At 39.0% G+C, this 15946-nt stretch overlaps 1 protein-coding gene across 4 annotated transcripts in view; it reads left to right on the forward strand.

Moving 5' to 3' along the window:
- LOC126354710 (rap guanine nucleotide exchange factor 4) overlaps positions 1 to 15946 on the forward strand; it is a 1235035-nt gene that overhangs the window by 1113430 nt on the left and 105659 nt on the right. For all 4 annotated transcript variants that reach the window (XM_050004554.1, XM_050004556.1, XM_050004555.1 and 1 more), the window contains 2 exons: positions 3803 to 3947; positions 6066 to 6245. In XM_050004554.1, the coding sequence (XP_049860511.1) occupies positions 3803 to 3947; positions 6066 to 6245 (325 nt within the window). The remainder of the gene's footprint in view (positions 1 to 3802; positions 3948 to 6065; positions 6246 to 15946) is intronic.

Raw genomic sequence — 15946 nt, forward strand, 5'->3', positions numbered from 1 at the left:
TCCATGTTTCACTTCCATACATGGCTACACTCCATACAAATACTTTCAGAAATGACTTCCTGACACTTAAATCTATACTCGATGTTAACAAATTTCTCTTCTTCAGAAACGCTTTCCTTGCCATTGCCAGTCTACATTTTATATCCTCTCTACTTCGACCATCATCAGTTATTTTGCTTCCCAAATATCAAAACCCCTTTACTACTTTGTCTCATTTCCTAGTCTAATTCCCTCAGCAGCACCCGATTTAATTCGACTACATTCCATTATCCTCGTTTTGCTTTTTTTGGTGTTCATCTTAAGTCCTCATTTCAAGACACTACCCATTCCGTTCAACTGCTCTTCCAAGTCATTTGCTGTCTCTGACAGAATTACGATGTCATCGGCGAACCGAAAAGTTTTTATTTCTTCTCCGTGGACTTTAATACCTACTCCGAACTTTCCTTTTGTTTCCTTCACTGCTTGCTCAATATACAGATTGAATAACATCGGGGAGAGACTACAACCCTGTCTCACTCCCTTTCCAACCACTGCTTTCCTTTCATGTCCCTCGACTTTTATGACTGCCATCTGATTTCTGTACAAATTGTAAATAGCCTTTCGCTCCCTGTATTTTACCCCTGCCGCCTTCAGAATTTGAAAGAGAGTATTCCAGTCAACATTGTGAAAAGCTTTCCCTAAGTCTACAAATGCTAGAAACATAGGTTTGCCTTTTCTTAATCTTTCTTCTAAGATAAGTCGTAAGGTTAGTATTTGCCTCACGTGTTCCAACATTTCTACGGAATCCAAACTGATCTTCCCCGAGGTCGGCTTCTACTAGTTTTTCCATTCGTCTGTAAAGAATTCGTGTTAGTATTTTGCAGCTGTGGTTTATTAAACTGATAGTTCGGTAATTTTCACATCTGTCAACACCTGCTTTCTTTGGGATTGAAATTATTATATTCTTCTTGAAGTCTGAGGGTATTTCGCCTGTCTCGTACATCTTGCTCACCAGATGGTAGAGTTTTGTCAGGACTGGCTCTCCCAAGGCCGTCAGTAGTTCCAATGGAATGTTGTCTACTCCGGGGGCCTTGTTTCGACTCAGGTCTTTCAGTGCTCTGTCAAACTCTTCACGCAGTATCGTATCTCCCATTTCGTCTTTATCTACATCCTCTTCCATTTCCATAATATTGTCCTCAAGTACATCGCCCGTGTATAAACCTTCTATATACTCCTTCCACCTTTCTGCCTTCCCTTCTTTGCTTAGAACTGGGTTGCCATCTGAGCTCTTGATGTTCATACAAGTGATTCTCTTATCTCCAAAGGTCTCTTTAATTTTCCTGTAGGCAGTATCTATCTTACCCCTAGTGAGATAAGCCTCTACATCCTTACATTTGTCCTCTAGCCATCCCTGCTTAGCCATTTTGCACTTGCTGTCGATCTCATTTTTGAGACGTTTGTATTCCTTTTTGCCTGCTTCATTTACTGCATTTTTATTTTTTCTCCTTTCATCAATTAAATTCAATATTTCTTCTGTTACCCAAGGATTTCTAGCAGGCCTCGTCTTTTTACCTACTTTATCCTCTGCTGCCTTCGCTGCTTCATCCCTCAGAGCTACCCATTCCTCTTCTACTGTGTTTCTTTCCCCCATTCCTGTCAATTGTTCCCTTATGCTCTCTTTGAAATTCTGTACAACCTCTGGTTCTTTCAGCTTGACCAGATCCCATGTCCTTAAATTCCCACGTTTTTGCAGTTTCTTCAGTTTTAATCTATAGGTCATAACCAATATATTGTGGTCAGAGTCCACATCTGCCCCTGGAAATGTCCTACAATTTAAAACCTGATTCCTAAATCTCTGTCTTACCATCATATAATCTATCTGATACCTCTTAGTATCTCCAGGATTCTTCCATGTATACAACGTTCTTTTATGATTCTTGAACCAAGTGCTAGCTATGATGAAATTATGCTCTGTGCAAAATTCTACCAGACGGCTCCCTCTTTCATTTCTTAGCCCCAAACCATATTTACCCACTATGTTTCCTTCTCTCTTTTCCTACTGACGAATTCCAGTCACCCATGACTATTACATTTTGGTCTCCCTTCACTACCTGAATAATTTCTTTTATCTCATCATACATTTCATCAATTTCTTCATCATATGCAGAGCTAGTTGGCATATAAACTTGTACTACTGTAGTAGACATGGGCTTTGTGTCTATCTTGGCCACAATAATGCGTTCACTATGCTGTTTGTAGTAGCTTACCCGCACTCATATTTTTTTTATTCATTATTAAACCTACTCCTGCATTACCCCTATTTGACTTTGTATTTATAACCCTGTATTCACCTGACCAAAAGTCTTGTTCCTCCTGCCACCGAACCTCACTAATTCCCAATATATCTAACTTTAACCTATCCATTCCCCTTTTTAAATTTTCTAACCTACGTGCCCGATTAAGGGATCTGACATTCCACGCTCCGATCCGTAGAACGCCAGTTTTGTTTCTCCTGATAACGACATCCTCTTGAGTAGTCCCCGCCCGGAGATCCGAATGGGGGACTATTTTACCTCTGGAATATTTTACCCAAGAGGACGCCATCATCATTTAATACTTTCAGAAATGACTTCCTGACACTTAAATCTATACTCGATGTCAACAAATTTCTCTTCTTCAGAAACGCTTTCCTTGCCATTGCCAGTCTAAATTTTATATCCTCTCTACCTCGACCATCATCAGTTATTTTGCTCCCCAAATAGCAAAACTCCTTTACTACTTTAAGTGTCTCATTTCCTAATCTAATTCCCTCAGCATCACGCGACTTAATTCGACTACATTCCATTATCCTCGTTTTGCTTTTGTTGATGTTCATCTTACATCCTCCTTTCAAGACACTGTCCATTCCATTCAGCTGCTCTTCCAAGTTCTTTGCTGTCTCTGACAGAATTACAATGTCATCGGCGAACCTCAAAGTTTTTATTTCTTCTCCGTGGATTTTAATACCTACTCCGAATTTTTCTTTTGTTTCCTTTACTGCTTGCTCAATATACAGATTGAATAACATCGAGGAGAGGCTACAACCCTGTCTTACTCCTTTCCCAACCACTGTTTCCCTTTCATGTCCATCGACTCTTGTCGAGCTATAGTGTTAGGAAATTCGGTATTGGATGTACAGTGAGAACTCGAGAACCAAAAGGCTTAGGTGTTATATGTAATAGAAAATTTCGGCGTATGGCCAGATTACTTGAAAAGACAATCTTCTGGAGTGACATTGAGCAGAAGGAAAATATGCCTTGATTTTGGTATATAACGAGTTCTTGGTCTTCTAAAAATTTAACATGGCGCTAAGAGAGAGACCATGCAATTTAAACACAAATGTATTACATGAGACGATAATTTATAGCTCTCTTTCGATGGCTTATGGTCTGAATTTGCACGTTTCGTGTCCAAAAAAGTTTATACTTGATATTAATCTCGAGTCATTGTTTGAAATCCACACTGAACAGTAACTTACAGCGGAAATAACGTTTACACGGCGTCTAGGGAAAACAAGAGTAACAATATAGAGATATTTTCGTAATAGTAACACTGATATAAACATGTTAATGCTATGGTAGCATCCAGCTTCGATGTGACAGAAAATACGGGACAGCAACTGTCTAACGGCATTAGTATTTGACGCGAGAAAGACTGATATCACGCTCTCACCTATCAACTACGGCGTTTATCAATTCATATTATCCGTGCTGTTGCATATGCAGAGAAATAGAGCGTCGACTAGTATTTAGAAAGTGACATGATTAATGCTTCACTGTTTCAGTGTTCAACCAGGGCGATGAAGGACGGTCTTGGTATATCATACTCAGGGGTTCAGTGGACGTCGTCATACATGGCAAAGGAACTGTGACGACGTTGCAAGAGGGTGATGACTTCGGAAAGCTTGCACTCATTAATGATGCTCCAAGGTATGTATAGCAACTACTAGGCCCCAGTGGTTTTCCTAAAATTAACTTATAGATTGAAAAAAGTTAAATGCAACCCACTGCCACATATTCAGAATTTAGGTTAAACTGATGCTACGTCGTTGAAGGAGACTTTGACTTATCTTGGCAACGTAAATCTGACTCATCCCGGACATTCAAGTGATGAGCTGTTTTCATAGCATGGCTGTACGCGCAGGGCCTCTCAATGATTCCAAAAATGTTAGATAGGCCTATGTGTTTTGTATAGGGTGACCAGATGCAATTGTTTAAAGAGGAGGACAAACAGCTTCAAAAAGGAGGACAAAAGAAGAAAAAAAAGAGGACACATCAAACGGGCCAACTGCAGATGAGGATACCACCCGTCAGCTTTGGACAAGTCACGTGACTGCCGGGAATTATCGGTAAAACAAGTAGTTAATTGTTACTGATGGTCAGGTGGTGATTCCCAGAGCAATATTTTTTTATTTTAAATTAAAAAACATTGATTGTGGTGGCAGTGTGGCATCAATTGTTTTTACATTTACGCGTAGTTTTAAGATTTAAAAAAGACGTTTGCCTAAACGCCACTCCTGATTGGCTACTTTCATGTGGCTTGTCCAAAGCTGACGTGTGGTATCCTTATCTGCTGTATTCCCCATCAAACATAAGTTCAATTTTAATAAATGAGTTTATTACTTATAGACATAACATACATGCATTCCTTAACAATTATTGATATTTTAAGAAAAGAGCAATAGAACGGGACGAATTGTGAATATAACTGTATGACGCTCAACTTTGCGAAAAAGCCGGACACTGTAAAAATCCGCCCGGATCCCGGACAAAGAGAGAAAAAGGAGGACATGTCCGGATTAATCCGGACGTCTGGTCACCCTAGTTTTGTAACAACACATATTCCTTTCAGAGGCAGAGAAATGCGCGTTATAAATCGAAAATGATTGTATAATTCACGTCGTTCGCAGTGGCATCTGTTGGTTATAGTGTTCAGTTCATGGAAGATCGTCACTGCACACCAAGAAATTTGTCGCTCTGCGGGAGCTACCACTGGCATTCTATCCAGTCGACAGTCTCCAGCTTCACAGATACGGAGCGGACGAGTCACGTCAACATTGCCACATGCCCTCACGATTGGAAGTTGATGCAGGACACTGCCGCGTAGACTAGTGGTCAGGAACTTTGCGTTACCGCCTCTCCTCATCTTGCCAGTCAAATTCTGGGTACGAAAAGTCATTTCAACAGACTGCCACAGAGTGGAGCGTCAACGTACGAAAGAGTACGTTTGTGTCTTTAGTTGCGAAGGCAGGCCTCAGTGTACAACGAACACTACATGCAAGCCCGGAAGTTGTGTACTGCAGCTAAGGGCTCTCATTCTGAGCTCGCTGGGTAGAATAAACCAGGCTGCTGTTGTACACACACATCCACTGTTTGCAACAGCACTCTTAGCGGAAGACCCTAAGATGATTTCTCATCAACTGTTTCCATTACAACCGCGCAACAAACTCCTTTGCTGTTAAAATAACTTCTGTTGGCATATTCTTAATAAAATTAAGAGTAGTTCTTTTTAATAAATCGACACCTGGTGCTATTAAACATATTTGCCGCCATTTACGGGATCACTGTATTGGCTAACTTCTTAAGTCTCAGTGTGTCCACACATTTTGTAAAAACACCAACTGCACATCTCGTTCGAGAAATACCCGATGCGCTAAATTTTCGTGATTCATCTTGTAAATCTACGGTCCATCAAAAATAATAGGACACATTAAGATAAATTGAGTTCCTCACCTAAAAACAAGAAACAAATTTTTAATCGAGATGGGCAAGGGAGCTTACATGCTATGAACTCGTATTCTGCAAAAGGCAGACGTTATCTATCAGGATACTACTACAAGCAGACTTGTAATTCCTTGATAATAATTCCTTGGCACTGCCGGTACGTTGGAGATTTGAAAAGTGTCTCCGTTCTGCAATACCAAAAGTTTCTCTTGATTATGCCACACGAGGTTTCTGAAGCTTTAAAGCACTATGACGACGTATTATAGGTAATGTACATAATATACACTTGTGTTAAGCTAATTAGCATACTTGTTCTCTGTGCAGGGCAGCGACAATCGTGTTACGAGAAAACAACTGCCATTTTCTGCGTGTCGACAAGCACGATTTTGACCGCATTCTCCGAGGGGTGGAAGCAAACACGGTGCGACTCAAAGAGCACGGGCACGATGTCCTCATACTCGAGAAGATCTCACCAGCCCGTGGCTCCGTCTCTTCGCATTTCAAGTGAGTCGTCTAGTCTACGGCATTTTCTTTCACACACACACACATGGACTAAAAACTATAACGATATCTATTAATATTTTGAAAGTTTGTCTTTGTTCAAACACAGGGCTTAGCACAAGAAAATGCCGGTATGCGGCAAGGGTGAAGGGGCGGAGGGCGGCAGCGAGGTTTCGCAGCTCACGTCAGTTTCACAGTGAGCGACAAAACAAGTGGATTTGTGGGAGATGCGCTGCTATTCTTTCAAAATTTCTAGGCATAAGTGCGGACATAATCTCCATTAGTCATAAATAAAATACGAAAATAGTTCAAGAACAATTACCTACAAGAAAAAATTTAGAATTGAGAATGATGTACAATCATCAAATATTTGAACGAGCTAACAAAATGTTTCTGCGTCTTCCTCCTGAGATTGTAGCCAAGTCGCAGCATCTTCAAGTTCATCGCAGCAGTGAGAGCGTTGGTCGTTGTGTAGTGAACAGATGGAAATATAGGCTTTAGAGCGGATGTTGGAAAACGTCGCATTTCTATTGGCAAATTCATGCGATTGCTCGTTTAACGCTGTTGCTCTCACTGTTGACGAAGATTGATAGGTACTGAATTTAGGTTTAATTGCAGTTGACTTTAAAAGATCAGGTTATTGCTATGTGTTTATAGTTACTCAAAAGCAGGAAACGAAACATACAGTGTGTCCCAGGAGGAATGGTCAGTATTCAGGGGCATGAAAAGAACGATCATTCGCAGCGAAACACACTAGTAACCACGAGCTCCAGAATGCATAGCTTAAGAGGTATAAGCACTTACTCATCTTCGCTGGTGTGAAATACATCGCTTCTACTGAATAGGTGCTCATAACTCTTGTATGCACTTTAGAACCCATGTTTACTGCATACCTTTTTCTTGTTTTCGTCCGTCCTACTTTTTTCTGAAGGCTTACATGCATGTCATACGCTGTGGCACGTTGAAAAGCACACCACTTTCTCCCGTTCCTGTACGTTGAGACGTAAGGGAGCTCCTTCGTATCCTCCCGCCCAGATGCTAACTGGGCTTGGGTAACAGCTTCCCGGTTAAAAACCCGTGTTGTTTGCAGCCGTTCAAATACAAACGGAACAGACACATGTGATGTACCCACACAGCAATGTAGTGCATGCCACGGGCCCCGTGCTGGCAGAAGCCACACCCCCAACCGCCCAATTTATCGGAGGAAAATTAACCTGTAGCAGTTTCGAACTGAAAATAACCCCGTTCACGGAGTGGGCAGTATTTTTAAAGCTCTGAAAATAAGCAGTCGCCGACATAACACTGTGTTTGTTTTACAACATCAAAAGAGTACGTATGGCATAATTATGTTTTATTAAATAAAATTTACGTGTTGCAAATTGACAGATGAGTTTTTTTTCGTATTTTCTCTTCCACTGTTGCCTACTGTGCATTACTACGAACTTGCTCCACAGTACACTGTAGTCGTCTGGCATTATTTTGTTTAAACTGTTAACAAAGCTCGCTTGATATCGTTTGTTAATACACCAAAAGACGTAACACCACTAAGCAAAATAGTTGACCAGATTACATCCAATATGGCATCTATTTGTTTAAAGTAAAATTTGTGATAATCTTGCTCACTTACAACAATGATCAACAACGATTTTGCATCAGGTATGTAGTATATTAATTCCCGTGGGTTTTTTCTTTTTGTTGTTTTTTTTTATTGTAGAAATCTATCGCATAACGCTGCCAAAATTTTTAAATCAAGTATTTTTTTACATTTCTACTCATTTATTTCTTTTACACATTCTGATATAAAAGAGCCAACAAGTTATGTCCTTACTTTCGTTTTATATAGTGTTGGTTTCAAAAACAGTCACTAGGTGGCAGGCTAATCATTAGCCATAATGTTTTAGTTGCATACATCAGTTCATATTGGAAGAAGAACTGTTAAATGAAATACTAAGATCATGAGCTGACGATATATGTACTGTGATTTAAAAATGGTTTCGCTGCTTACACCTTTACAGGCTGATTCCAAGAATTACTATTTCCCATGTTTTTGGGTAACATATATGACTGGTCTATGAGACAAAAACATATTGCATGAAAGAGAAATTCTAAAAACCAACCCTTATTTGTGCCAAGTCAAGTCACACTGCTTCTGCTTACTATTTTTAAGCCTGATAAAGAATTTTGCAAAAATAGGATGAGTCTGTCAATCATTTTAAAGTTGTTTTTCCCAATATCAGTGAAGCAAGGTTGGAAGACGTTTATTGGAACACAAATCCTAAAACTTTTGATTGATGTGTCATCATGAATACCAATTTACATACTTGGACATATTTCAAGCACATTGTTCATAGCTTTATGGGCAAAAGAAGAGAAGATAATTAGCTTCCACAGTGAACAACTACAAAGAATGGGGTGTAAAACGTAACTAAACATATATTTTCACAACTGCAACTTGATTTTCACCCCAAAAAATGGTGCTGTAGGCTTCCAAAAAATCAGTATTACCATGAACATTGCCTTTCTTTTTATAGCAAGGAAAATTTCAGTTACAAAGGGATTACTTTTGGTATTTGTTAAGAGAGAATGATAAGACAATTTACACTGAAGTGACAAAAGTAGTGGGATACATCCAAATATAATGTTGCACCTCCTTTGATGCATGCTGCCTCTATAGCCATCCATAGCTGGATTTTGTGCACATATGGACGTCTCGATTATGCTCATAAATGTTCAGTGGGATTTATGTTGGGCGACCTTGGTGGCCATATCATTCGCTTGAATTGTCCAGAATGTTCTTCAAACAAATCGTGAACAACTGTGACCTGGTGACATGGCGCACCTTGGGCCAATCGAAAAGTGACTCCTAGTTGCCTGAATCACATTTCTTGATATACCAGGTTGATGGTCATGTCCAGATACGCCATCATCCAGGCAAGTGGCTGCTCCTCCCACACACTGTGCGCCAGATGAAGCCGAGTAGGGACATTATTATACTATGGGCGAAATTCACTTGGGCTTCCCTGAGATCTTTGGTAGTAATCGAATGCACCACGACAGCTGTAGACTGAGTGAGCATTATTGTGGACCACCTACGCGCTGCACTCTTCGTGCTTGTTGTATTTCCTGGCGGCAATGGTATTTTTCAGTAGAATAACTAACTGTACATGTCAGAGGGGTCAGTATCATATACACAGTAATTTGAGGAGCATTCTTGGCCAGCAATTTTGCATGATCTGAAGCTGATGGAACACATTTGGAATGCTGTTTGGTGCCAGATCCACAGCCACAAAGTACATCGTGTCATAACACAGGATAGAGGGAAGACAGGTGGTTACAGGCTAGTCTGTGATTACTGAGCGGTTAGGAGCAAATGCAGAAAGACAAACTCTCAGCAGTCAGACTGATTGTTTGCAGAAGCACCAAGCACTGTCGTAAGGCACCTACAAGAGGTGTGGATTTTGACTAATATCAGCGTCCAATGAGAAGTTCAGGCTGGCAGGTGCTAAAGAGGTTCAAAACTCACAAAATTCTCACAACAGTAAAGTAAAAAAATAATGTTACCATATTTAACCAAAATATTGGTGGATTTAAGAAAAAAGTAGATTCTCACAAAATTAAAGTAAAAAATAATGTTACAATTTTTCACCAAAATATCCCGAGATTGAAGAATAAAGTAGACGAGCTCCTGGTTTGCTTAGATGACATTGAATCTTATAATGTAATAGATACACTATGCCTGTCTGAGCATCACGTTGTGTCTGATATGGAAAACGTAAATATCAGTAGTTATAAACTAGCTGCACATATGGGTAGAGAGAATAAGGTGAGAGGAGGAGTTGCCACATATGTCAAAATTTATCACTGTGTAGAACGCTTAGATAACAAAAAAGATTTGTCTACAGGAACATATAGAAGCATGTGCCTGTCAACTTTTATAATTGTAACAGTATATAGGTCCCCTTCAGGAGAAACAGACTTGTAGGAGCTTACCGAGGATGGCAATGAGTAACATGGAGCTGGTGTCCTAATGGTCTGAATGAGAACCCTGTCTGAACACAAAACATGGCTTTTTAAAGGCTTATGGCAGTGCCCTATTTCTCCCTTCCTATAGTCGGCCCACCAATCCACAGACACTTCAGAGGACTCAACCTGTCTGCACCTTCACAATGCTTCTGGCCAACCACATTCAGATTCCTCCCCTCCTCCTGTACGGTAGGTGGGGATGTTTCTGGACTTTACTTTAACAGACTCCTAGTTGAATAGCAACAGCATTCAGATGAAAGCTAAACGTCAAAACGGGAACAGCGACGACAGTGTTTCACATCATTAGGACCTGCCAAAAGGCCTTTCGTGAGTGGAGATCACTTGTGTAGCACTCTCACCAGTATAAATGCCCCTCACAGGGCAAATTTCAAACTTCCTGCATTTGCTAAGACATGACTTTTTCTGACCATCTTCTACTGTGATGCCTTATAACAGCGACTATTATCCATTTCATAATGATTGACCCCTAACTTTGAATTCATATTCTGGTCGCAGTATATCAAGAACATCGATATGTTATACCTGGCCGGAAATGTGGAAATGTCTAATTTTATTTAGTGAATGAATATTACATCTTAGTTGAAATGGGGGGCAAGATATGCAGTAATATTTAAGAGAAACTGTGCTATTTCTAGCATTTTTTGGTGAGTGTCAGCTTTACAGATGCACAAAAATTGGACCATAATTAGTAGAAAAATTTCCTTTGTACAGTTTGTTCTGTTTACAGCCGGATTTCTGTTGTTTTTTAATTACTTGTTTCATTGCTATGATGTAAAGTGTAAGATGCAATTGAACTTGCTGGTGTAGCTATTGAGACAGAGAAGGCACTGGTGTTAAACTTGAACTTTTGTTGGTTACATCATACGTCTTCACTTATGAACTCTCTCCTGTCTGTTAGTTAAGAGTTTGCAAAGCAGTTGTGTTGGTAGCAGCAATATATGTGAGGCTGTGATGGGGTGGTGTTGTCACACCACACATTGCCACTCTTGTAATGTACCATAAGCACCTGTCCATCAGTGAAGATTGGCAACTTCATAGTCACATTCCAGTACAGCAGTGCTGCATTCAGTTTTTGTAATAATAATAATAATAATAATAATAATAATAATAATAATAATAATAATATTTATTCAACATCGAATAATCAAATACAATCCCTAGAAATAATACAGTTTCAGGACATCATATAGATTATTCTTCTGAATACGTCAGTTTATAAATTTAAAAACTAATGGTTTGTTTGTATTAATAAATTTTACATTTGAGGCATTTTACATTTGGTAGTATACAATCACAATATTACAAAATTGTTGTTATCAACATCGTATTAGTTGTAAGTTACTTTAAACTATGAGCTTGACATACTTATGAAGCACTTTTCATATAGATATAGTACTCGTCTAAGGAATAAAAAGGGTTTTCAATTAGAATTTTTTTTAGCTGATCTTTTAATTTGTTACTAGGAAGGGTTGTGAAACTTTTTGGTAGGGCATTAGCTAGCTTCAGCCCAGCATGAAGTGCATTTTTTTCATATAAAGCTGTTGTTGCGAGTAGAGGGAAATACTATGAGAAATTACAAATAAATTCTCAGTATATAAGCAACTCACAATAAATGAACATTTGTATAACACATTTCAACAGTAAACAGAAAAGTCAATTAGCTCGAATAAATTTTGCGGTAAAGAATGATGACTGAAATGAAACCTACCTAATTGTTTTCATTGCTGCTGCTATTGCAATCGTCCACTTGGATCAGTAATAGTTCTGTTTTGTGTGTGTGTGTGTGTGTGTGTGTGTGTGTGTGTGTGTGTGTGTGTGTGTGTGTGTGTGTGTGTGTGTAGCAACACAACTGCAAGGTATCATTTGTTTTAAAATTCTTGTTCTCCTTTGCTACCTTGTTCTTGTCAAATTCCCAAATAAGTTAAATGGTGTTCAGTTCACAGTGTGCTACAGGTAACCACAGAAGTTTAATTTCCTTGTCTACTGATTGCAATATACTTTCCAAAAGGTATTCCTGTGCCCTAAAGGGTGGTCACCTGCAGTCCAATAGGCCAGCTTTAGTAAATTCCTTGTGGTAATGAGATGGAAGCTCTACATTATTTCGTTCCATTAAATAATAGAATGCTTTCTCCATTTTGTAGATTGATTTCATAATACTGAATTTATCAGTGTATAATATGGAGCCTGATCTAAAACCTTTGCAAATCGGTTTGGTACTTTAGTGAGACAGCTCCTAAACCACTCTTCATAGTGTTTGGCATTCATTTCAGAATAATAATCAGCACCTCCTTTTTTCCCAATAAAATACAAGCCAACATTTTGCATGAACCCATCGTCATTCCTAATGTGGCACATTATAATCATTTTTCCAGAACCAGACAATGTTTGAATTACTCCTTTCCAGCCATTCCACTCTTGAACACTTCCTCTGTGATAATCATAGACATTTTCTGATGCATAAAGCCTGCCAACCAGGAGTGGCTTGTGAACATACATTCTAGTTGTTCACAAATTTGTAGAATCAAATAAATTTGAGTGTGTGTGAAAATACTGGCATCTGCTGTATAACAATTATGCTTATCAAGAAGTTTATATAATTACAACCACTGCCAATAATAACAGCATTAGTAACAATAGTAAATGCATAAGTTATCTGACAAAAGAAAGAATTGGTTTTGTGGAATTTGGTTTTTTGTACATATCTAAGTACAGAGCTGCTTGTTCTGAGATCCACAAGGACCTAAAGCTAACCACAGCCAGTCCCACATTCAAGTGAATATCAGAGAAACCAGTGATATGGCTTTTCGTGAAACAGATTTCAGGAGCATGAATAAATGTTACAATCTCACAATCGACAGTGATATGCTTTAGGCCCTTATGATTCTCAGTGTCATATGTTATAACTCCTTCAGAAAACCTCATAATAGGTTTAATGCCAGTTCACTTTTAACATGTACTGATGTTCAGTCTAATTTTACTACACTCTATAGCATATCGGAGGAATGTGCCAAGCGAATGGGGATAAAAGTGTGCTGCAGTCTGTTACCATGTGGTGACAGTGACGTGAACTTCTAGATAAGTGGCAAGGGCTAACTGTACACATCATGAACTGTGCACAGTTTATTAAATCTGTATTTATTTGGCCTGTAAGGAAATTATGTCATCTGAGTTGTGCATGCACAAATGCTCCTTAAAACATGCACAACTGAAGGTGTGCTCGCGACTCTGATGCCAAGTTTCAGAGAGTGTAGAGGAGCAGTAGTGCGATGAATTTTAATGCCATGTGTAACATAGATTGCAGTTTCTGTGTTAAGTTTAACAGCATTCAATTAAAAATAACCAATAAATCCACAAGGTGTTGAAAGTTAGGTTGTTCATGTGCCCTTGTGCTCTTACACAGAAGTCGCCACTGCTCCCCAACCAAACTTTCTGGAATAATTTGCACCACACCAAATGTCATCAGATTAATAAACAGTCTGTCCAGTGTGGTGCAAGTGTCTTATTTCTTGCAAGAACTCATCTCTTTTTCCCTGCTACTTGGTTGTTTTCCATCAGCACATGTTCTTTGTTGGCCTTTTCATATCTAAAGCCCAATTTTCAAAAAGCACACCAAAGGGTTGTTTCAATCATATCAGAAAAATCTTCCACTTCAGTCTTTAATTTTTCTGACACGGCTGCTACTGTTGGAAACTGCTTTTCCACATATATGTCGTGGATTTTTCTTCTTATGACTCCCTGTCTAAACTCGTCAAATACAAACTTCTGTCACTCACTCACATGAAGTTTCTCTACATTACCTAGAAATGCACTTCAGTGTCCTTTCTGTAATACTGATACATTCAGAAGTTCTCTTTATTGGCTCTGGTATGGAACTGCTTGCACCCTGTTCTGTTTTGGCCTCAAAGTAAGCATGTACACTGAACACCATAGATTCTTCACAACATCGTAAATGAAGCATGGTTTCACACAAGTGGAAGGCAATTAATTATGTTATGAACACTGTCTCAAATAAATAAACAATTATGAATGGGCGCATGATTGTTGCCTATCTGATGGGAAGCCGCAATGTAAACACTGCAATGCTGGGCAATTAAGTACAAATACTTTTCAGAGGCCCAGAAACATAGCACACATGAGTGGCACATAGAAACAGAAAAACAAATAAATTAAAAATATTATATTAGTGCTTCATGTAGATTTATGTGAATAAAAACATAACAGCTGTGAAAGCAACAATGGAGCTTACATTTGAGCTTTTCATTTTGTTAATATGTATAACCATTAGGTGAATTGCACCAATCTATGCCCACAGTTATTAGGACAAAACGACTAATTGGAAAGCAATGACAATTTGTGTAGGGTTCTACCTTTAAACTGTGTGAAGGAAATTTATTACCACATATGCCACTCCCTTTTCAACCAAAATGTAATATTCATACACCAAATAAAAGTAGACATATCCACGATTCCAGCAAGGTGTAACACAATGATGTTTGTCATATGATGTGACCAGAATATGAGCTCAAAGTCAGTGGTTAATCATTATGAAATGAACAGTAGGCGGTGGATGAAGTCAACAGTTGATACTCTGAAAAGAAACTTCTTACCTTGGGCAGTTGCCCAGAATAACTGCAGTTCGCAGGGCTCTACCATTACGGTTGACGTCCAATAACCTAAAAGCTCTCTGCATTCTCTCTGATTTCCTATTTTGTAATGCCCTTGCAGGCTTCCAGCAGCCTTAAGCTTCACAATGTACAAGTCGTTACATCGTCAATATGTGACAATCGCCGGCCTATAATTTCAGTAATTTTGTGGCCTGTGTGCAGACATCAGGTTCCAAACATACCAGGGACTTGCCAGACCAACGCTGTGCAGAACAGCTAGTGCATTGTGTTTCGGAGGTTGATCAACAAGCTGTTGATCAGTTGATCATAATGGTTTGGTTCATCAGTGTGACTCAGTAATTTTCAGGTTTTGTGTAATTTACTTCAGTTTTTTCAATATTCAGAACATCTTGGAATTAAAATTAATGTGGTTTTGTTTTTATTTTGTATCTCAGAAATGTGACATGATACAGAAAATAGTTGTCCCACGGAACCAGTATCCCCATTCTATGCAGAAAAAGTTTCAATTTTTGATTTACCATTACAATTAGTACCGGATTTGCAACCCTTCTTTATGTTCTTTTGGCTAATTTCTGTGTATTAACATATTTCTATATAGTGCTCATTCTTGCTTTAAGGTTAAACACAATCAGATAAACCCGTATGCTCATTCTCTTCTGTCAAATGTCGCTGTATTAGATTTCCAGCTTCCAGCGCTATGCACAACTTGCATTAGGCTCTCGCACACCATGTAGAACAGTCCTATGGAGTGTCACAAAATACTGTACCATCCAGAGGCCTAAATTTTACAATATGGTGGAATTACCTTATAATGTGAGTTGTAATAATTTGTAGTCAATTTTGAGACAGTCTGCACAAGTCACCACCTGTAACTGGTGGTATCTATCAGCTCTCCTTGCAAGTAATGCAAGTGATGGGAGAAATTAGCAAACTGAGTACTTTACTATTCGCACATCGCGAACACATAAGTGCGCCCTCGTCATTGGATCATTTTCAGTGTGTACACAACATGTATAAATAGTGTCCTACACATTT

Source organism: Schistocerca gregaria, chromosome 3 (assembly GCF_023897955.1).
Source record: "Schistocerca gregaria isolate iqSchGreg1 chromosome 3, iqSchGreg1.2, whole genome shotgun sequence".
Classification (NCBI taxonomy): Eukaryota; Metazoa; Arthropoda; class Insecta; order Orthoptera; family Acrididae; genus Schistocerca; species Schistocerca gregaria.